Genomic DNA, 22414 nt, shown 5'->3' with positions numbered 1-22414 from the left:
CGTGGATGAGAACCGTGCCCGCCCAGAGCGGAAGTGGAGTCGCGAACCGGAAGTGGTCGCGATCCTGGACACCCGGAGCGGAGAGAGAGGCGGAAGGTGTCGGGCGAGGCAGCTGAAGGGAGACGCCGGCGGCCATGGAGCTGGGCGAGCTGCTGTATAACAAGTCCGAGTATATCGAGACGGTGCGCGTGTCCCGCTCTCGGCAAACCGCGGCCCTTGGAGGGGGAGGCGGAGGGGGACGGTGGCGCTCCCCACCCTGTCCCTGCCCCGCGCGGGTCCCCGGGGTGCGGATGCTCTGGCTTCGCCATGGCGTCTCCTCTTGTGCTATGTGTGGTTTATCCCTGGCATGTTCTCTTTAATGTTCGCTTTTGCCTTTATGTCCTGATTCGTTACTGATTTGCCGGGGAGACCGGACACCTTCTAGAAAGCGAGACATCCATCATCCTGATGATGTCAGCGCCAAGCTTTTACCTGTTTGTAAAGACAACAAAACAAAGGGGGCGTTCTGTAATTTCTTTTTCTTTTTAAAATTTTTATAGTTATTTATTTTCCCTTTCGTTGCCCTTTTTTATTGTTGTATTTATTATTGTTGTTATTGCTGTCGTCGTTGTTGGATAGGACAGAGAGAAATGGAGAGAGGAGGGGAAGACAGAGAGGGGGAGAGAAAGACAGACACCTGCAGACCTGCTTCACCGCCTGTGAAGCGACTCCCCTGCAGGTGGGGAGCCGGGGCTTGTGCGCTTAACCCGCTGCACCACCGCCCGGCTCCCGGTTGTGTAATTTCTTACTGTCAGATTTCTGGGCTCTGGATGATCTGTGCTCGGAAAGAGAGGAAGAGCTCGATCCCCGTGACTAAGTCATTTTTATTTATTGGCTATATATTTCACTATATCTACTACGTATTTATTGTCTCGTATTGATGGACTGTTTACTTCTATATTGTCGCTTCTCACACGTCTGTGACGTCTAATTTTTTTTTTAGAATTTTTTAATTTATATTTATTTATTTGCCTCCAGGGTTATCGCTGGGGCTCACTGCCAGCACTACGAATCCACTGCTCCTGGAGGCCATTCCCCCCCCCCCCCATTTTGTTGTTGTCATTGCTGTCATCGTTGTTGGATAGATAGGACAGACAGAAAGGGATAGGGGAGGGGGAGAGAAAGATAGACACCTGCAGACCTGTTTCACCGCCTGTGAAGTGACTCCCCTACAGGTGGGGAGCCGGGGCTCGAACCGGGATCCTTCCGCTGGTCCTTGCTGTGCTACCGCCTCGCCTCCCTTTTTTAGAATTTTGAATTATTTATTTATTTATTACTGGGTAGAGACAGAAATTGAGAAGGAGAGGGAGAGAGAGAGACACCTGCAGCCCTGCTTCTCCACTTCCCCCTGCAGGTGGGGACCAGGGCTCCCCCTGGGTCCTTGCGCAATGTAAAGTGTCCACTGAGTCGGTTGCACCACCACCTGGCCCCCTTTCTATTTTATTATTATTATTATTATTATTTATTTTCCCTTTTGTTGCCTTTGTTGTTTTATTGTTGTTGTTATCGTTGTTGATGTCATCGTTGTTGGATAGGACAGAGAGAAATGGAGAGAGGAGGGGAAGACAGAGAGGAGGAGAGAAAGACAGACACCTGCAGACCTGCTTCACCGCCTGTGAAGCGACTCCCCTGCAGGTGGGGAGCTGGGAGCTCGAACTGGGGACAGTCATCCTTTTTTTTTTTCCCCCACCCCGACAGTCATCCTTTTAACCTTGGTCAAGCCTCTCTTACTGGTGGTGGCCAGGGCATTGGAACTCAGCCATGTGCTCCGTGTCCTGCAGCTTGTTGCTGAAAGTACCCACACGCCTGTCTGGGAAGGGAGGGGGTCTATCTTAAGAGCAAGGACGGGTGAGGAAGCCCTGGAATGGGGAGGGGTCGGGAGGTGGGGTGGGGGGTGTCCCCAGGTCTGGAGGTGGCAGGTGCATAGGCCAGTGGCTTCAGAGGCATGGTTTCGGATCTCAGTTCAAGACTGGGGGACAGAAATGGGTCAGGCAGGAAGTGAATGTTGACAGGAAGTGCTGTCTCCAGGGTCCCTTAGGGCAGCCCATCCCAGCAGCCGGCTGCAGACAGGAGCACGGAGGCCACTATTGAAGCCACTGCACACCCAGCCCCACGCGGAGGCCAGCAGAGTGGGTGCAGCTGGCTGCAGTCTGACGGTTTCACGAGAGCTACTTTCCTTAGAAACAGCACAACCGGCACACATGATGCCAGGGGTCTAACCCAAGACCTCCCGCTCGGAAGTCCTGCTCTCTAGCCCTCGTGCCCTGTGCTCAGCCGGAACTCACTATCCTTCCCTGCTGTTTCTCTTCCAGGCTTCCGGAAACAAGGTTAGTCGCCAGTCAGTGCTGTGCGGCAGTCAGAACATCGTCCTCAATGGCAAGGTGAGGGGACAGTCAGTGCCAGGCTGTGGCCCTCTGATTCCTTACTACTAATTCACGTCTTATTGGGGCAGGGGATTTAAAAAAAAAAAAAAAAAAGATGGTGCTGGGGCTTGAACCTGGGACCTTTGGTATTTCAAGCATCAAAGTATTATTATTATCATTATTATTATTATCTTTATTTTTATTGGATAGAGATAGCCAAAAATTAAAAGGAATGGGGAGATAGAGAGGGAGAGAGACAGAGAGACACCTGCAACCCTGCTTCACCGCTCGTGAAGCCTTTCCCTCTACAAGTGGAAACTGGGGTCTCGAACCCAGGTCCGAGTGTGCTGTAACATGTTCCCTGAACCAGGTGCACCACCACCCAGCCCCCAGGTGTGAAAGTCTTTTTGCCTAACCATTATGCTATTTCCTCAGCTATTGATTCATTTTTTATTTAATTTTTATTGGTGATAGGATAATAGGCCCATAATCAGTTCTGTTAAGATAATGGGAGTCCAGTTGTCCTGACAGCTGGAAAAATGATTTTTTTTTTCCTCCTTGATACAAATAAGGACCTTGTGCTTATTGGATTTGACGTGATGTCGTGGCACTCCCATTTGGTTCTGGGGCTCAAACCATGGCCAGGCACATGCCCTGTCCTCCTGGATAGACTCTCTTCTGACCCACCTGGCAGTGTTGACACAGCTCCCCTCTCCCCATGCAATGACCTTGGCACCCTTGTAGAATTATCATTGGGCCATGGATGCAGGAGTTGATTTCTGGTCTCCATTTCGTTCCACTGGTTAGTGGATTTCCCTGGTTGGCATAGCACTCTCCATGCGGTGTCGGGGCTCGGTCCTGAGCCGTGTTTCTGACAAGGCAGACATGCTACCCACGTGAGCTGTCTCTCCAGCCTCTGCATGTTTGCTCATTCTGTTAAGTCCTGCTCATGGGACAGTGAGGGCAAAGCTTGTGATGTGCTTGTTACATTATCACTGCAGTCAGTGTTAGGAGGGAGATTCTTTTCTTTCTTTTTTTTTTCTCTTTTGTTGCCCTTGTTGTTTTTCATTGTTGTAGTAGTTAATTGCTGTTATTGGTGTTGTCATTGTTAGATCATTGTTAGATAGGACAGAGAGAAATGGAAAGAGGAGGGGAAGACAGAGGGGGAAGGAAAGACAGACACCTGCAGAACTGCTTCACTGCTTGTGAATGGACTCCCTTGCAGGTGGGGAGCCAGGGGCTCAAACCAGGATCCTTAAAGCGGTCCTTTGACTTTGCGCCACATGCGCTTAACCCGCTGTGCTACTGCCTGACTCCTAGGAGGGAGATTCTTTTGACCTTTCAAGTCAACCCTTTTGACAATATGCAAGGGGTGGTAGACCACTGCAGATCGCTAAGTCAGTGTCTGACTGTTGACTCTGTGCCGTTGTTAGTTACATTTCAGACTGTGTTGGTAACTTTGTCCAACTTGCTTTGTTTTGTAGACCATTGTGATGAATGACTGCATTATCCGAGGGGACCTGGCCAATGTAAGAGTTGGACGGCATTGCGTTGTGAAGAGTAGAAGTGTCATCAGGCCACCTTTCAAGAAATTCAGCAAAGGGTATGTCATGTCCTTGCTGGCTTTCCATCCTGACCATTAGGCTGCTACTGATGGTACTCTACAGGTATTGATTGTGACATGAGGAGCAGGGCAGTGCTGGGGTTTAGGACACTGCTAAGAGTTGTCCATAGTGAACACAACCCCACTGGGTGTCTTTTTTTTTTTTTTTTGGGTGTCTTAATAGTGCCGAAACAGAATCTACTTCAACCGCAAGATCAAAGAGTATGCTGACTACAGATGTGGATCTACCCCATGGACTCTAAGGGTAGAAAGAGGGACTAGGGAGTCGGGCGGTAGCGCCACAGGTTAAGCACACGAGGCGCAAAGCGCAAGGACAGGAATAAGGATCCCGGTTCGAGCCCCGAGCTCCCCACCTGCAAGGGCGTTGCTTCACAGGCGGTGAAGCAGGTCTGCGGGTGTCTATCTTTTTCTCCCCTTCTCTGTCTTTTCCTCCTCTCTCCGTTTCTCGCTGTTCTATCCAACAATAATAATAACTACAATAATAAAACAAGGGCAAAAAAGCGAATAAATATTAAAAGAAAGAAAGAGGGACTAGACCTCACGGAGGACTAGAACCTGAAACTAGATAGTTAGCCAGAAGGAAAACAACTCTGCGTTCTACTTCTTTTCGTCACTGAGGTTATTCTGCTTTTTTTTTTTTTTTTCCTCCAGGGTTATTGCTGGGCTCGGTGCCTGCACCATGAATCCACCGCTCCTGGAGGCCATTTTTCCCCCTTTTTGTTGCCCTAGTTGTTGCAGCCTCGTTGCGGTTATTATTGCCATTGTTGACGTTGCTTTGTTATTGGATAGGACAGAGAGAAATGGAGAGAGGAGGGGAAGACAGAGAGAGGGGGAGAGAAAGATAGACACCTGCAGACCTGCTTCACCGCCCGTGAAGCGACTCCCCTGCAGGTGGGGAGCCGGGGGCTCGAACCGGGATCCTTACGCCGGTCCCTGCGCTTTGCGCCACGTGCGCTTAACCCACTGCGCCACCGCCCGACTCCCGTTATTCTGCTTTTTATCTGCTCCTCTGCACATCTGTTTACTTCTCCTTTTCTGTTTTTCGGGTGGGCTGTGTCTTCCCCCTTCCATTGGGAGAAGTTGGAGAAGCTTTGGTGCTATTATACCTCTCTCTCTCTCTCTCTCTCTCTCTCTTTCTCTCTCCTGGAACTGACCTTGTGCCTTTTTCCCATATTTGTATCATTTTTCCATTTAGATGGTGGGGCAGTGCTATGATGTCTTTCTTCTTTCTGTCTTGTGCTGCACTAAAAAAAAAGAAAGAAAGAAAGAAAGTTCTTTTTCAGTGAGAGCACTGCCCAGCTCTGGCTTCTGGAGGGAAGGGGGTATGAGAGTTTTTCTTTCCATTATACTATCTCCTTGTGCGCCCCCCCCCAATTTTTTTTTTTTTAATTACAAGGGAAGGACAGGACAGACATCATCTGCGACAGGGAAAAACTGAGAGGAAAAAAGGAGATAGAGAGAGATCTAAAGCATTTCTGAAGCTTCACCCTGGGAGTGTGGACCAGGGACTTGAAGATAATATCGTGTGCACTGAACCAGGGACGCCACTGCCCAGCCCCCTGGTCTGATATGTTGTATTTTGAGTCACTAGACATTTCTTCTTTTTTTTTTTCTAAAGATTTTATTTATTAGTTCATGTGAAATGGTAGGAGAGAGAGAAAGAACCAGACATCATTCTACTACATGTGCTACCGGGGATTGAACTCAGGACCTCATGCTTGAGAGTCTAAAACCTTATCCACTGCGCCACCTCCCAGACCACCAGATGTCACTAGACATCTCTATTCCTCAGCATTGTAGAATCCCTCTACTCTGAGGATTCTTTGCTAGCCAAGCATAATCCTCTGAAGAGCCTACAGTCTACACTTCTGTTAACCTTGACCAGAAGTACATTGCCTTGACCTCTCCTGTTCATCCTTTTCCCCCTTCTCCAGCGTTGCGTTCTTTCCTTTGCATATCGGAGACCACGTGTTTATCGAGGAAGACTGTGTGGTGAACGCGGCCCAGATCGGCTCTTACGTCCACATCGGCAAGAACTGTGTGATTGTGAGTAGGGTGACATGAGTGACCGATAAGCAGCCTCATTTCCCCTGTAGCTCCTGTTCCTTTCAGCACTGTACCAAGCAGGGGACAAGGTACTGTCCACCCTCCTAGCCTGCCAGAGCTGTTGGTGCATTTGGAATTTTCTGGGCATTCATAACTGTGGTTGACCTTTACCAAACCCCTTGCACGTGATGATAAGCTCTTCCCACTTCTCATGGGCATCCCTGTCTGCAGTTTCCGAAGACTGTTAGTAGGTTGGGCAAGCCTAGTAAGGGGCAGAGGGAGAAATTGAAGCCAAGTGGTGTTAAGTAGCCATGCTACTGTGTGACCTGTTGACTTGTGCCGTTGGCCTTGCAGTCTAGTGGATGAGGCAGACCCTTGATGGGTGAGGTTGACTCAGACAGACAGTGGCACAGTGGACAGCCCAAAAAGATCGGTATGCAACATCAGCAAAGGCATCGAGGGCATGGCGTTAGGGATTAGAGGTGGTGCAGGGTGTTGGGCCTGCAGGCTGCAAGTGGGCCCCTTGCTCAGCAGGACCTATAGAGTCTGTTAGTTGCATGACATAATCAAGGCTCTGGGTTTCTTGAGACTGTCTAGCTGAAGAGTGATTTCAGTTGGGAGCTATCAGAACATCTTGGGTGATTCTGTTAATAACCACAGCTGAGTTGCCTTTAAAGATCAGGAAGAAAGTTTTCTATTAAAATTTATCCTAGGGTGGGGTAGATAGCATAATGGTTATGCAAACAGACTCTCAAGACTGAGGTTCCTAAGTCCCAGGTTCAACCCCCCCACCACCACCATATAGAAAAGCTGAACAGTGCTCTGGGGGTTAAAAAAAAGGGGGGAGGGAGGTGGGGTGGGTGATGGTACACCTGGTTGAATACACATGTTACAATGCACAAGGACCCAGGTTCAAGCCCGCAGTGACCCCTTGCAGAGGGAAAGCTTCAGAAGTGGTGAAGCAGTGTTGCGGGTGTCTCTGTCTCTCTCTTTTTATATTTATAATTTATTTCATTCTTTTTTTTCCCATTTAATTTATCAGATAGAGAGCTGAGAGGGAAGAGGAAGATAGGGAGAGAGACAGAGAGACACCTGCAGCAGTGCTTCACCACTTGTGAAGCTTTCCATCTACAGGGGGACCAGAGGCTTGAACCCGGGTCCTTGAACACTGTAGTTTGTTTACCTAACCAAGTGCACCACCGCCTGGCCCCTGTCTCTTCCTCTCTATCATCCCTTTCCCTCTTGATTTCTGGCTGTCTCTATCCAATAAATAAAGATAATTAAATATAGTAAAAGACTCGGGTGGGTGGGTGGGGAGAATACAGGTCCAAGAAGGATTCAGAGGACCTAGTGGGGGTTGTATTGTTATATGGGAAACTGGGGAATCTTATGCATGTACAAACTATTGTACTTACTGTTGAATGTAAAACATTAATTCCCCAATTAAAAAAAAGATATATATATTTTAAAAACCTATCCCTCGGGGCTGGGCGGTAGTGCAAGAGGTAAGCGCACATGGTACAAAGTGCAAGGACCGGCGTAAGGATCCCGGTTCGAGCCCTCGGCTCCCCACCTGCAGGGGCGTCACTTCACAGGTGCTGAAGCAGGTCTGCAGGTGTCTGTCTTTCTCCCTCTCTTTTTTCCCTCCTCTTTCAGTTTCTCTCTGCCCTATCCAGCAATGACATCAATAACAACTATACTAATAACCACAATGATAAAAACAAACACGGCCAGCAAAAGGGAGAAAAAACCCTCCAAGAGCAGTGGATTTGTGGTGCAGGCAACCAACGAGTCCCAGCAATGACCCTGGAGGCAGAAAAGAAAAAAAAATTATCCCTCAGTAAATACAATAGTGTGTACGTGCATAACATTTCTCAGTTTTCCACATAACAATACAACCCCCACTAGGTCCTCTACCAGCCTGGTCCAGGACCTGAACTCTCACCCCCACCCACCTCAGAGTCTTTTACTTTGGTGCAATACACCAGCTGCAGTCCAGGTTTTACTTGTATTTTCTCTTTTGATCTGGTTTTTCAACTTCTGCCTGTGAATGAGATCATCCCATATTCATCCCTCTGTTTCTGATTCATTTCACTTAACATGATTTCTTTTTTTTTAAAATATTTTATTTTATTTATTTATTCCCTTTTGTTGCCCTTGTTGTTTTATTGTTGTAGTTATTATTGTTGTCGTCGTTGTTGGATAGGACAGAGAGAAATGGAGAGAGGAGGGGAAGACAGAGAGGGGGAGAGAAAGATAGACACCTGCAGACCTGCTTCACCGCCTGTGAAGCGATTCCCCTGCAGGTGGGGAGCCAGGGTTCGAACCGGGATCCTTATGCCGGTCCTTGTGCTTTGCGCCACCTGCGCTTAACCCGCTGTGCTACTGCCCGACTCCCCTTAACATGATTTCTTAAAGCTCCATCCAAGATGGACTGAAAATGGTGAAATCACCATTTTTTTTAAACATTCATTTATTTATTTATTCCCTTTTGTTGCCCTTGTTGTTTTATTGTTGTAGTTATCGTTGTGGTTATTGATGTCATTGTTGTTGGATAAGACAGAGAGAAATGGGGAGAGGAGGGGAAGACAGAGAGGGGGAGAGAAACATAGACACCTGCAGACCTGCTTCACCACTCGTGAAACAACTCCCATTCAGGTGGGGAGCCAGGGGCTTGAACCAGGATTCTTATGCCAGTCCTTGCGTTTTGCGGCACCTGCACTTAACCATTTGCTTTTTTTGTTGCTGAGTTTGGTGAGCTCTTTACATATTTTGGTTACTAACCTCTTGTCTGATGTATGGCATGTAAAGATTTCCCATTCTGTGAGGGGTCTCTTTATTTGGATAGTGGTTTCTTTTGCTGTTCAGAAGCTTTTTAATTTAACGTAGTCCCATTGGTTTATTCTTGCTTTTATATTGGTTTATCCTTTGTAATTGGATTCATTTCATTGAAGAAGTCTTTAAAATTTATGTGGAAAAAGTTCTGCCAATATTTTCCTTTAGGTGTTTGAAAGTTTCTGGTCCGACTCGCATAAAATGTTTTTTTTTAAAGAGACACCTAAAGCATGACTTCACTACTCGTAAAGCTTCCCTGCTGCAGGTAGGGACCAGGGCCTTTTACCCAGGTCCTTGCTCATGATAACATGCTGCCAGGTAGTGGTGGTATTATTATTATTATTATTATTATTATTATTATTATTATTATTATTATTATTTATAAGAGAGGAGGAGAGATAGAAAGAACCAGACATCACTCTGGTACATGCGCAGCAGCCAGAGATTGAACTCAGGACCCCATGCTTGAGAGTCCAATGCTTTATCCACTGTGCCACCTCCCAGACCACCTGCCATGCAGTCTTTACGCCTCTGGCAAAAGTTGTCTTGAAGAGAATAAAGAAGTAGTTCCCACATTTTACCTCCTCACTTCTCAGCTATTCCCAGTTGATTCATGCCTAAGAATACTTGCATTTTAATTTTATTGCTATTTAATTGACCGGTTTTTTTTCCTTTTTCTTTTTCTTTTTTTTTTTTTTTTTTCTAACTAGTGAACAGAACAGGTGGCTGGCAGTCCACAGTGAAAAGACTGATTTCCTCTGTTCTCCCCCATGGCACTTTGTGGAGATGGCAGAGTGGGAATGTCTTCTGTCTCCTTCGGCATTTTTGTCTCCTTCCTCTCAGTGCCCCGTAAGCTCAGTCTGAGTCAGTAGTAGCTTTGGCGTCACAGGAAGTCTTCATGTTCATCTGAAAGTCACCGGGGAGCTGGCCAGCTGTCATAATTTTGATGTCAGCACTAGCCAGCAATTGATGGAAGAACTTTCCAGGAAAGAGTGAAGAGCTGGAGCTGGGTTGTGGCTTAGCAGGTAGAGTGAGGGACTTCCGAATCTGAGGCCCAAGCCTTGGTCCCTGGGATTACGTATGAACAATCAATGCTCTGGTTCCTTCCTCTTGTAAGATATGGGGATAAATCTTAGTGCTAGAGAGGCAAATCAGAGGCTAGCGCACATGTCTTCCAGTCCCAAGGTCCTGGGTTCAGTCCCCGGCGCTGCATATGCCAGAGCAATGCCTTGCTTGCTTGCTTGCTTGCTTGCTTGCTTGCTTGCTTGTATATAAAATAAATCTCGTGGTCCGGGAGGTGGCGCAGTGATAAAGCTTTGGACTCTCAAGCATGAGGTCCTGAGTTTAATCCCCGGCAGCACACGTGCCAGAGTGATGTCTGGTTCTTTTTCTCTCCTCCTATATTTCTTGTAAATAAATAAAATCTTTAAAATAAAATAAAATAAATCTCTAAAATTAAATTCAGACTTAGGAGCTGTACTTAAAAAATAAAGAATATTGGGAAGTCAGGCGTTAACGCACCAGGTTAAGCGCACATGACGCGAAGCACAAGGGCCGGCTTAAGGATACTGGTTCGAGTCCTCGGCTCCCCACCCGCAGGGGGTCACCAGGAGGTGTGCAGTGAAGAAAGCACTGGACTCCCAAGCATGAGGTTCTGAGTTCAGTCCCCAGCAGTACATAGAGCAGAGTGATGTCTAGTTCTTTTTCTCTCTCCTGTCTTTCTCATTAATACATAAAATCTTTTTAAAATAATAAAAAAATAGGGGCTGGGAGTTGGCGCACCTGGTTAAGCTCACACACTACAATGCATAAGGACTCGGGTTCAAGCCCCTGGTCTCCCCCTGCAGGGGGAAAGCTTCATGAGTGGTGAAGCAGAGCTGCAGGTGTCTCTCTGTCTCTCTCCCTCTCTGTCTCCCCCTCCCCCCTCAATTTCTATGTCTATCCAATAATAAAATTTTTTTTAATGAAAAAAATAATAATAATAAATCAACAATCTCCCTGAGAATATGTACTGCCATCAATAGAGAAAAGAAGGGCAACAAAAGGGAAAATAAATAAATAAGTAAAATATTTTTTAAAAATCTTTTAAAAAAAAATAGAGAAACGAGCCTTCCCCACAGCAGACTAGCCAACTTCTCCCATTTTCTTTTACATATTTTTATTATCTTTTTTTTAAAAAATTTTTTTATTCATTTATTTGTTGGATAGAGACAGCCAGAAATTGAGAGGAAGGGGAATATAGGGAGAGAGGCAGAGAGATACCTGCAGCCGTTGCTTCACCACTTGTGAAGCTTTCCCGCTGCAGGTGGGGACCGGGGCTTGAACCAAGTCTTGTGTACTATAACGTGTGCACTCAACCAGGAGTGCCACCACCTGGCCCCCTCTCCTCTCATTCTCTGGCCTACTTCTGGTTAACAAGAGTCCCATTGCAGGGGCGCCGGTGTGTGTTAAAAGACTGCTGCAAAATCCTTGACAACACGGTGTTGCCCCCAGAGACTGTGGTTCCTCCGTTCACTGTCTTCTCGGGCTGCCCAGGTAAGCTTGCATGTTGGTTATTAAAACTCACGTCTCCTTTCCATCACAAAAGTCAGACACAGAACTTCAGGCTCTTAACAGTATGCCTCTCTAGCTAAGGTGAAAATTCTACAAAATACTGCTACTTACAGTATAACATGTCTTTTAAATTCATGCTTGAATTTAAAATTCAGTTCATGAATTTTAAATTCACAAGCAAATTATCAGGAGTCAGAAGTAAAGAAGCCAACCCCAGCCCCACAGGGAGTCACCTCACAGGCGGTGAAGCAGGTCTGCAGGTGTCTATCTTTCCCCCCGTCTTCCCCTCCTCTCTCCATTGCTCTCTGTCCTATCCAACAACAAAAACAATAACAACAGCAATAACCATAAAAACTAGGGCAACAAAAATGGGGAAAAATGGCTTCCAGGAGCAGTGGATTCTGTAGTGTAGGCACTGAGCCCCAACAATAACCCTGGAGGCAAAAAAAAAAAAAGTTGATGTAGAAAAATCTGCCACCGGCACAGAGAGAAAGTACAAAGAAGCATGTCTGTATTGGCCTGGCATCAGGAGGAAGAAATATTTCCCCAGAGAATTTATTACTTGCTGGGCTAGTGTGGGGGTGCCTCTTCCGGGGCGCATACTCTCTGGGTTGGAGAGAACTTGACCGGAGCCAGCCTGGGCTGCTACTCACTCAGCGACATGAGAGATGACTCAGGAACAGACTAGGGGGCGGCGAGGCAATGCAATTTCTGTGTTGATCAGAGAGCCAAAGCTTTTAAAGGGCAGACCAGGAAGTGGCAAGTCGGAAATGGAAATGGCTAGGAGAGGGGTGAAGAAAGGTAAAAGGAGCTAGAAAGGTAGGAACTTCCTTAGCAACTGTTGCGAGGGTTTTAACTGGTGGGATTAATACTGCCCTGGAGGCAGGGAGATAGATCAAAGGAATGGAATGGGTGGGGATCTTTCAGGCAAAACATTGATTATGTAGATAGACCATAGTATCAGGAATGCAGGGTGGAGAAAGGGAGCTGGCTTAATGTTTTAAGGAATGCCAGGCTCCTGGAGGCAGAAAAATGCAGGGTGCTTGGTGAGGCTCCTCACAATTTCCTGACAATTACTATATATATATATATATATATATATATATATATATATATATATATATATATATTAACCAGAGCACTGCTCAGCTCTGGCTGATGGTGGTGTAGGGGATTGAACCAGGAACTTTGGATCCTCAGACATGAAAGTTGCCATTATGCTATCGACCCCCACCATCCCCAGAGAACTTGTCTTGTGACCTTACACTCACATCAGTGGGACATTTGAACTTTCCTTTCCCACACTGCCCAAGAGTCTGTAAGCTGAGATGGTCAGGCCGGTGAAATAGCTCAGTTGGATAGAGCACTGCTATGCCATGTCCACGTCTCAGGTTCAAGCCTGTCCCCCACCTCACTGCAAGGAGCATCAGTGCTACGGCCTCTCTCACTCTCTCTTTAAGTAAACAACAATAAAGTGTATTTTGAAAACTGAGGTGTTAACATAGAGCTCAGGCCGAGATCAGTAGTCATACCAGGACAACTGAGACAAAGACATATACCACCTCTGATATCGGCTGACTGAGCTCAGTCACACCTGGACTTCACAGACTCACGGGAGCTTGACAGTATATGTCTACCTCCGGGTGGCTTGTTTTTCTCCTTAAAAAGAATCTCATGGGAAGTCGGGTGGTAGCTCAGCGGGTTAGGCGCAGGTGGCGCAAAGCACAATGACCGGCATAAGGATCCCAGTTCGAGCCCCAAGCTCCCCACCTGCAGGGGAGTCGCTTCACAGGCGGTGAAGCAGGTCTGCACTTTGCGCCATGTGCGCTTAACCCACTGTGCTACCGCCTAGCTCCCAACCAGATCTTTCTTTCCCCAGGACTCTTCTCAGGGGAGCTTCCAGAATGTACCCAGGAGCTGATGATTGACGTCACCAAGAGCTACTACCAGAAGTTTCTACCCTTGACACAGGTCTAATGTCTCTGCCTCAAGTCGTGAACGCACACGAGCTCTGAGATGGACTTGGGAACTAAAATGGGCCTCTCAGCCTCTATTGAGAGCTCTTGTGTTTCCAACACCTTCCTTTTGTTTCATTCCAATAGTTTCTCAGTCCCTCCAGGTTCTAAGGCTTTAGTAACAAAGCCTTCAGGTTGGTGCAGTCTGGGAGCATTGTCTCTGGATGCTGTGCTTGCACCTTACCTGCTAACTGTTACCTGTGGAGCACAGGTCCCTGCACCTGTTGGTCCTGTGGCTGTCTGGATCCTGCCTGGAACTGGCTAATGGAGGAGGAGTGCTCTGTCCCAGCTTGGAGGTTCAGAAGTCATTGTGGGACTCCTGGCCAAAGCTACCCTCAGAGCGCCACTCACTAGGGTCACCCCCACTTCCTGCTGCTGACACCTTTGGCCGGTTACCACAGTCACTCGCCATCCTGACAAAGAAGCATGGGCGACTTCCGGACCCGGATTTCTAGGGGTGGTTGGTATTTATCTTCTTTCTAAAAAAGATGACCTTAAACTGTCAGTTAAACCCAAGGTGACTGATAAAAAGACTCTGGAATTCTGCTCTGTTCTAGGCTTTCACTAAAAGGGGAGCCCCCACACCCAGGTCTTCTTTCTATGCGGCTGCTGGTTTGAGTTTCTCCGTGTCAGCGGACTTGGCTGGCAGTCATTCCTGGTCTCGCAGCGCTTGGGGGTAGCAGTATACGCTTACCCCACTCAAGTCAGCACCCGGGACGCCTGTTCCCTGGCCTCCTGCTATTCACCCGCAAACCTCACAGGCCAAGCCGATGTGTCTGAGCTTGGGCCTGATCACAAGGGCCTCTTAAAGTGCTCTGTGGGTATAGAGCCTGGGAGGTTGGGGGGGGGGGGGGGATGAGGCCATCAGTGCTGTTCAGAACATTTCCTGCTCCCTTTTGGATTAGAAGGAAAACAGCAGAGAAGGCCTGATGGTTGCCGCTGGGTAGTTCCAGGAACAGTGGGGAAGGGTTCACCTTGGAGGTCAGCATCTATAGGAGCTGTTCGGACGCACTGTCTGCTTGTGGGGTTTACAAAAGCAGCCCTGTGTCATCATCGCTGCTGGTTCAGTGTAAAACTGCTCTGTGGTTTGTCGTTGATAAATATCCATTAAAAGATCGGTATGTGAACCAAGCCACCGGAAGAGGATTTCACTGCACCTCTAGGGACGGGATGCCGCCCTCCTTCCCTCCCTCCCTCCCTCCGTGTGTCTTTCAGTGTTTTACTGGGTGCCGTGCTGTGGGCTAATTCACAGCCCTGTGAGGTGGGTGTTGCTCCCATTTTACAGGTAGAAAAAAACTCAAGGGTCTTTAGATAATGGGCCAATTCACAGTGAAACAGGAGTCCCACCTGTGCTCTTCCACTCTGTCCTGGGTGTGTCTGCTGGGCCTCCGGTCTGATGCCAGCAGTCTGTGAGGGGTGCAGTTTAGGGGGGGTCATATCCTGGCATCGCTCAAGCTCCCCTTCGTGGTGTGTGTGAAGAAGCACCACCAAAAAGAAGGACCTTGAACATGGCAGAGGGTAGATGCTCTCTCGGCTTCTTTTGTTTTGCCTCCAGGGTTATTGCTGGGGCTGGGTGCCTCCACTACAAATCCACTGCTCCTGGTGGAAGTTGTCCCCCATTTTTGTTGTCATTGTTGTTATTGGATAGGACAGAAATGGAGAGAGGAAGGTAAGACAAGCTAGACACCTGCAGACCTGCTTCACTGCTTATGAAGCACGCCCCCTGCAGGTGGGGAGCCGGGGGCTCAAAACAGGATCATTACACAGGTCATTTTTTTTTTTTTTTAATTGTTGGATAGGACAGAGAGAAATGGAGAGAGGAGGGGGAAACCGAGAAGGGGAGAGAAAGACAGACACCTGCAGACCTGCTTCACTGCCTGTGGGGAGCCGGGGGCTCGAACCGGGATCCTTTTGCAGGTCCTTGCAATTGCGCCACCTGCGCTTAACCCACTGCACTACCGCCCGACTCCATTACACAGGTCTTTTGTGCTTCACATCATGTGCACTTAATCCACTGTGCTACCGTCTGGCGCCCACCCTTTTTTTTCCTTTTTATTGGACAGAGAGAAATTGAGAGAGGAGGGGGGAGGTAGGGGGACAGAAAGATAGACACCTGCAGACCTGCTTTGATGCTTATAAAGTGTCCACCCCTGCAGGTGGGGAACTGGGGGCTCTAACCCAGGGTCCCTGCACCGGTCCTTGCAATTAGTACTATGTGCACATAACTGGGTGTGCCGTGCCCCCCCCCCCCAGGCTTCTTAACTCTTCCAGGACAAGTCTGACATCACCATCCAGACTGTGTGTGGATGCCTCCAAAGGAAGCTTGTCACTTAACGTGATTAACTACATTTTTAAAAATAGTTTATTCATTTATTTACATTAGAGAACTTAAGAGGGAGGGCGGTCTCATGGGTCATCATCGAGTGGTATATTGGAATTCTGTACCTGAGTGTTGGTATTCCTGGAGAGGAATACACAGCCTGTTCACCAGACCAGACAGAGTCAGAATTCTTTGTTGCAAGTGACGAAAGTTGAATTCGAACTAGTTAAAGCAAAACAAAGTTATGCTGGCTTACATAAATAAGCTGTGGAAATGACTCATTCGAGAGGGAAAGTGATGTAAGCCTTGGACAAGTTACTTAAGCCACAGCTGTAATTTGTAGAATCGTAGAGGAAGGTCCACTCCAGTGTGTGGTGAGTTTCAGGCTCTCCCTGCATCAGTCCCTGTGGCCAAGGCTGCGTAGCCCTGCAGTCACCCACCTCCTTGCCTCCACCCCACTGTGGCAGAGAAACAGCAGAGCCCATTTCCAAAACGGGACCAAGACAACAGAAATGTTCGCTGCCACGGCTGGTAAAGCACACTTCTAGTAATCACGGCCTGATAGTGTTCAGAAGCCTGTTGACAGTTGGAAGTGTGTGCCCTAAAAAAGACTAGCTGTGTTCGGTCTCCGCAGTGGCTTTGCTCCAGGGACAGTCTGTCACCAGGGAATTACTTTTACTTGCCCCAAGGAGGCAAGAAAGTCTCATTGTCTTCAAGGTACTCCCAGAAGAGTGGGCAGAAGGGAGCGACCTCAGTGGGAACTCTTTTTCAGTTGACTTAGGGCAGAGGGGCAATTTATCAACTCAGGTTAAGTGGGTTTCAGACCAGATTCCAGGCTTCACAATAGTGTCACCAGGAACCTGGGTCTCTTAACTCTTTTTATTATTATTATTTTTTAAATATTTATTTATTCCTTTTTGTTGCCCTTGTTGTTTTATTGTTGTAATTATTATTGTTGTTGATGTCATTGTTGGATAGGACAGAGAGAAATGGAGAGAGGAGGGGAAGACAGAGAGGGGAGAGAAAGACAGACACCTGCAGGCCTGCTTCACCGCCTGTGAAGCGACTCCCCTGCAGGTGGGGAGCCGGGGACTGGAACTGGGATCCTTAGCCCCCGGTCCTTGGGTCTCTAACTCTTGACTGTTCTCCTTTGGGTCAGCTTCAGTCCCACGCTTCATAATAATAATGACCCTACTGTTATAGTTATTGGTGGAAAGAGCTCTCCTGCCCTGATGGAAGCCCTGAACTTAGCTCTTGAGTAGGTCCAAACCCAGAAGTCTCCAGCCTCCAGCAATGGCTAAGGCAGGAAGGTGGGATACTCTGATTGGCTCTGGCGGCACACAGGGGCTAACAGCACCTGACAGGGAAGAGCTCAGCACAGGACAGGGAACTTTTCAGGGGCCCAGCTCAGGCCCCTCCCTTTTCTCTACAGGTCTTTACTTCCCTACCTCCCTGCCTCCCCCTCCACCCCCCCCCCCGGGCCCCCTGACCTCCTGGCCCAGCTTCTCATCACTCGTAGTCCTAAAGGGGGACTTGATAAGAAGGTCCCTGGGCCTGCGTTAGGGAGGGGGTACAGAGAGGCTACTACTTAGCCATAGTGAGGGAGGTAATAAGAGCCGTCAGGAGGCCTCGTGACCTGGGCCCTGTAGCACCCATTTGTGGAGAGGGTCTTGGGAAGCCCCAGGGAGAGTTCCGGTCTTAGTCCACACTGGCTGAGCACTCCTGAGGAGACAGGTGTGGCCTCTGGGGCTTTAGCATATACTCAATGGAGTGTCTCTCCCACACAACCACCGGGGGTCTCTCCTCTCCCTACTTCTGATTCATCTCAGATGTCTCCCGTTGCACTTAACCCTGGTGAAGGGAATATAGTTGATCCCGGAGATCCTGTGACCAAATACAGGTGACATAGCTCTCGTGTCTCCATCTCTCTCTCTGCAGATATATGTATATGTACCTCTCTGTTTCATATATATATATATCATTAAAATAAATTGTAGGGGGCCAGGCAGTAGTGCAGCAGGTTAAGCACACATGGCATGAAGTTCAATGACTGGTATAAAGATCCCGGTTTGAGCCCCCGGATCCCCACCTACAGGGGAGTCGCTTCACAGGCGGTGAAGCAGGTCTGCAGGTGTCTATCTTTCTCTCCCCCTCTCTGTCTTCCCCTCCTCTCTCCATTTCTCTGTGTCCTATCCAACAACAGTGACAGCAATAACAACAATGATAAACAACAAGAGCAACAAAGGGGGCTGGAAATAGCCTCCAGGAGCAGTGGATTCATAATGCAGCAGGCAACAAGCCCCAGTGATAACCCTGGAGGCAAAAATAAATAAATAAAAAAAATTGTAAAAAAAAAAAAAAAGAGTCAGGCAATAATAGCACAATGGGTTAACTGCAGGTGGCGAAAAGCACAAGGACCTGTGTAAGGATCCTGGTTCAAGTCCCCCCCTGCTCCCCACCTGCAGAAGAGTCACAAGGACCCATGCAAGGATCTTGGTTCAAGTCCCGGGCTCCCCACCTTCAGGGGAGTCGCTTCACAGGTGGTGAAGCAGGTCTGCAGGTGTCTCTTCCTCTCCCCCTCTCTTGTCTTCCCCTCCTCTCTCCATTTCTCTCTGTCCTATCCAACAATAACAACATCTATAATAACTACAACCATAAAACAACAAGGGCAACAAAAGGGAATAAATATTTAAAAAGACACAAAAATAAGTAAAATCATTTAAAAGAGGGGGCAGAAGAAGAACCATTTTCCTAGGGCTGGGTAGTGGCACAACCTGGTTGACTGAACACATTACCATGTGCAAGGACGTAGGTTCAAATCCCAGGTCCCCACCTGCAGGGGGGAAGCTTCACGAGCTATCCCCCTCTGCTTCCCCATCCCCTCTCAATTTCTCTCAGTCCTATCCAGTTAAATGGAAAAAATGGCCGCCAAGAGTAGTGGATTAGTAGTGCCGGCACAGAACCCCAGCAATAACCCTAGAGGCAAAAAAGAGAAGGAGAAGGAACCAGAAATCGATCTCGTACCTGCTGCAGGGATTGAACTCAGATTGAGCTCAGAACCTCATGCTTGAGAGTCCACTGCTTTACCCACTGTGCCACCTAAGGATCCCAAGGATTTCGAGCCCCCAGCTCCCCACCTGCAGGGGGGTCACTTCATAGGTGATAAAGCAGGTCTGCAGGTGTCTGTCTTTCTTTCCCCCTCCCTGTCTTCCCCTCCTCTCTCCATTTCTCTCTGTCCTATCCAACAATGACATCAATGACAAGAATAATAATAACCACAACAACAATGAAACAAGGGCAACAAAAGGGGTGGGGGAAGCCTCCAGGAGCAGTGGATTCGTGGGGCAGGCATCAAGCTGCAGCAATAACCCTGAAGGAAAAACACACACACACACACACACACACAGAGATCTCCACCCCTTAACAGACTGGTGATTGGCCAGACTGAAGAGCACAAGTGGGTCAGTTCAGACTCTTAAGGCTGGTGAGGTGGTGGAGAGCCTCTCTTGAACTTGAACCAGGGTTTTGTTGTCACTGCACCTGTACCCTTGCTGGCTCATTGGAACCTTGAATGCATGGATCCTAATTGGACCTGGCTTTAATATATATATTAAATAAGACAGAATTTGAGAGAGAGGGTATATATATATATATAGAGAGAGAGAGAGAGAGAGAAAGAGAGATCTACAGCACTGCTTCACCACTTATAAATTACTCATTCACACACCGACCCCACAGAAAGAGCTGGGCATTTGGACTCAGGCCCTTGTGCACTGTAATGTGTATGTTTAACCAGGTATAGCACCAGCCGGCCCTAATATATATTGTTACCATTGATGTTGTTTTTGGGTAGGACAGAGAGAAATGTAGAGAGGAAGGGAAGACAGAGAGGGGGAGAGAGAGATAGATACCTAGGGGTCGGGCTGTAGCGCAGTGGGTTAAGCGCATGTGGCACAAAGCGCAAGGACTGGCGTTAAGGATCCAAGTTTGAGCCCCCGGCTCCCCACCTGCAGGGGAGTCGCTTCACAGGTGGTGAAGCAGGTCTGCAGGTGTCTATCTATCCAACAACAGCGACATCAATAACAATGATAATAATAACCACAACAGTGGTAAAACAACCAGGGTAAGAAAAGGGAAAAATGGCCTCCAGGAGCAGTGGATTCACAGTGCAGGCACCGAGCCCCGGCAATAACCCTGGAGGCAAAAAAAAAAAAATACCTGCAGACCCGCTTCACTGCTTGTGAAGCAACTCCCTACTGTTGGGGAGCCATGGACTTGAACCAGGATCCTTGTACTTTGCGCCATGTATACTTAACCCACTGTGCTACCACCCGACCCCCCCTTTTTATAAATTTTATTATTTTTTTTTTTTAACCAGAGCACTGCTCAGCTCTGGCTTATGGTGGTGCAGGGGATTGAACCTGGGACTTGAGAGGGCCTCAGGCACAAGAGTCTGTTTGCATAACCATTGTGCTATCTACCCCTGCCCTATTTTTTATTTTTTAAAATATTTATTTATTCCCTTTTGTTGCCCTTGTTGTTTTATTGCTGTAGTTATTGTTGTTGTTGTTGATGTCGTCATTGTTGGATAGGACAGAGAGAAATGGAGAGAGGAGGGGAAGACAGAGAGGGGGAGAGAAAGATAGACACCTGCAGACCTGCTTCACCGCTTGTGAAGCAACTCCCCTGCAGGTGGGGAGCCGGTGGCTTGAACCGGGATCCTTACGCCAGTCCTTGTGCTTGGCGCCACGTGCGCTTAACCCGCTGCGCTATGGCCCGACTCCCTATACATTTTATTTTAATGAAAGGAAGAGAGACACCAGAGCACTGGACAGCTTAGACTTATGGTGGTATTGGGGATTGAACCTGGATCCTCAGAGCCTCAGGCATGAAAGTTGTTCTGCATAACTATTATGCTGTTTCCAACCCATTCCTTTTTTTTTTTTTTTGCCTCCAGGGTTTTTGCTGGGGCTTGGTGTCTACACTACGAATCTATTGCTCCTGGTGACCATCTTTTCCATTTTTTTCCTACTCATTTCTTATTTTATTTTTTATTATCTTTATTTATTTATTGGATAGAGATAGCCAGAAATTGAGAGGGGAGGGGGGGACAGAGAAGAGAGAGAGAGAGACAACTGTCACACTGCTTTACCACTTACAAAACTTTCTTCATGCAGGTGGAGACTGGGGGCTCAAACCTGGGTCCTTGAGCATTGCACTATGTGCGCCCAACCAGGTGCATCACCACCTGGTCCCTCTATTTTCTATTTACTTGACGGGACAGAAAGAAATTAAGGGGTGGAAAAAAAAAGAAATTAAGTGGTGGGGGGAGATAGAGAAGGAGAAAGACACCTGCAGACCTGCTTCGCTGCTTGTGAGGCGTCCTTGTAGGGAGCCAGGGGCTAGAACCTGGATCCCCATGCTTGATCATATGTGTGCTTAACGGGGCACCCCCCCAGCCTGTTACTTAATTGGTTCTTTAAAGACTGTTCCTGTGTACAATCCCATTCTGAGTCCTGTGGGTGAGCGCTTCCAAATGAGTTTTGGGGGAACCCAATTCAACCCCCAATGACTGAGCCATTCCTGAATGTGTCATCTGGCCAAGCTGACTAGAAATGGCTTCCACCATTTGGTACAGTTTTGAGGCTTCCCCCCACACACACACACGCGCACACACACACTCTTGGTGCCTCTGCACCCAGGCCTCTCTCCCACCTGAAAGGCAGGGAGTGAAGGTGAGTTAAGGTTGCTGAACAGCAGGGGGGTTGGGGTGTCTGTGTCTGTAATCCTGAAGCAAAACCATTACCCTGGGCCCTAGGGTGTTTGAGGAAAAGAAGGCAGGACATTCATTTCATGACCTCTTTTCCAAAACTCTTCCTTTTTTTTTTTTTTTTTTTTTTTTTACCTCCAGGGTTATTGCTGGGGCTCAGTGCTTGCACTATGAATCCACTGCTGAGGCGACTCCCCTGCAGGTGGGGAGCCGGGGCTCGAACCGGGATCCTTACACAGGTCCTTGTGCTTTGTGCCTCGCGCGCTTTGCATCATGTACCTCGCCTGATTCCCCCCACCCCCATGTAGGCTTAACCCGCTGTGCTACCGCCGGATTCCCTCCCCCCACCCCCACCCCCAAGCTTTCTAAGGCAAGAAGGACTCCAGGAGCTACTAGATCTGTCCTGCCTAGCAGTCAGTCCTTGCTGCGTGGGTCACCGTGAGTCATGGAAGAAGGATTCAGGCAGTCCCTCGAAAGCAAGGACTTGCTGGGGTTTGTAAACTCGACTAGAAACTCTCAGTCAGAGGATCCTAGGGTTGGAAATGGTGTAGTGGGGAGAGGGCCCGGCTCCTAAGCATGAGGTCCATGAGTTCAGTCCTCAGCATCGCATATGCCAGAGGGATGCTCTGTTTCTGTGTTTTTCTCTCTCATAAATAAATAAATAAACATTTATTTATTTATTTTGTATCTCGAGGAATTTTTTTTCTTTTCTTCACCCTCCTTTTTTTTTCCACCAGAGTTATCACTGAGGCTCTGTAGGGGTGCCTTGGGGTCCTTGGCATAGGGCATAGGGGTGGGTTTCTGAGGTGGTTGTTAGTGCTTTTTCTCTCTGCTTATTTACAAGGGTGC

General features: G+C 48.0%; 2 protein-coding genes and 1 non-coding gene across 3 annotated transcripts in view; 2 read left to right on the top strand and 1 right to left on the bottom strand.

Moving 5' to 3' along the window:
* Nucleotides 1–22414, top strand: part of CHP2 (calcineurin like EF-hand protein 2) — a 108409-nt gene that overhangs the window by 20714 nt on the left and 65281 nt on the right. The window lies entirely within an intron of this gene.
* On the top strand, nt 27–14606 carry DCTN5 (dynactin subunit 5). Its single transcript, XM_007516571.3, has 6 exons — nt 27–182; nt 2352–2420; nt 3887–4005; nt 5961–6072; nt 11340–11442; nt 13340–14606. Exons 1-6 carry the CDS (start codon nt 135–137, stop codon nt 13435–13437), a joined length of 549 nt encoding a protein of 182 aa, XP_007516633.1. The 5' UTR covers nt 27–134; the 3' UTR covers nt 13438–14606.
* LOC132533255 (small nucleolar RNA SNORA70) lies at nt 2056–2188 on the bottom strand. Its single transcript, XR_009545150.1, has one exon. It is a non-coding gene; the product is annotated as a small nucleolar RNA SNORA70 (small nucleolar RNA).

This window comes from Erinaceus europaeus, chromosome 15, assembly GCF_950295315.1.
Source record: "Erinaceus europaeus chromosome 15, mEriEur2.1, whole genome shotgun sequence".
NCBI classification, from domain to species: Eukaryota; Metazoa; Chordata; class Mammalia; order Eulipotyphla; family Erinaceidae; genus Erinaceus; species Erinaceus europaeus.
The sequence above is the reverse complement of the archived record's forward strand: the minus strand, read 5'-3'. Positions and strand labels throughout refer to the sequence as shown.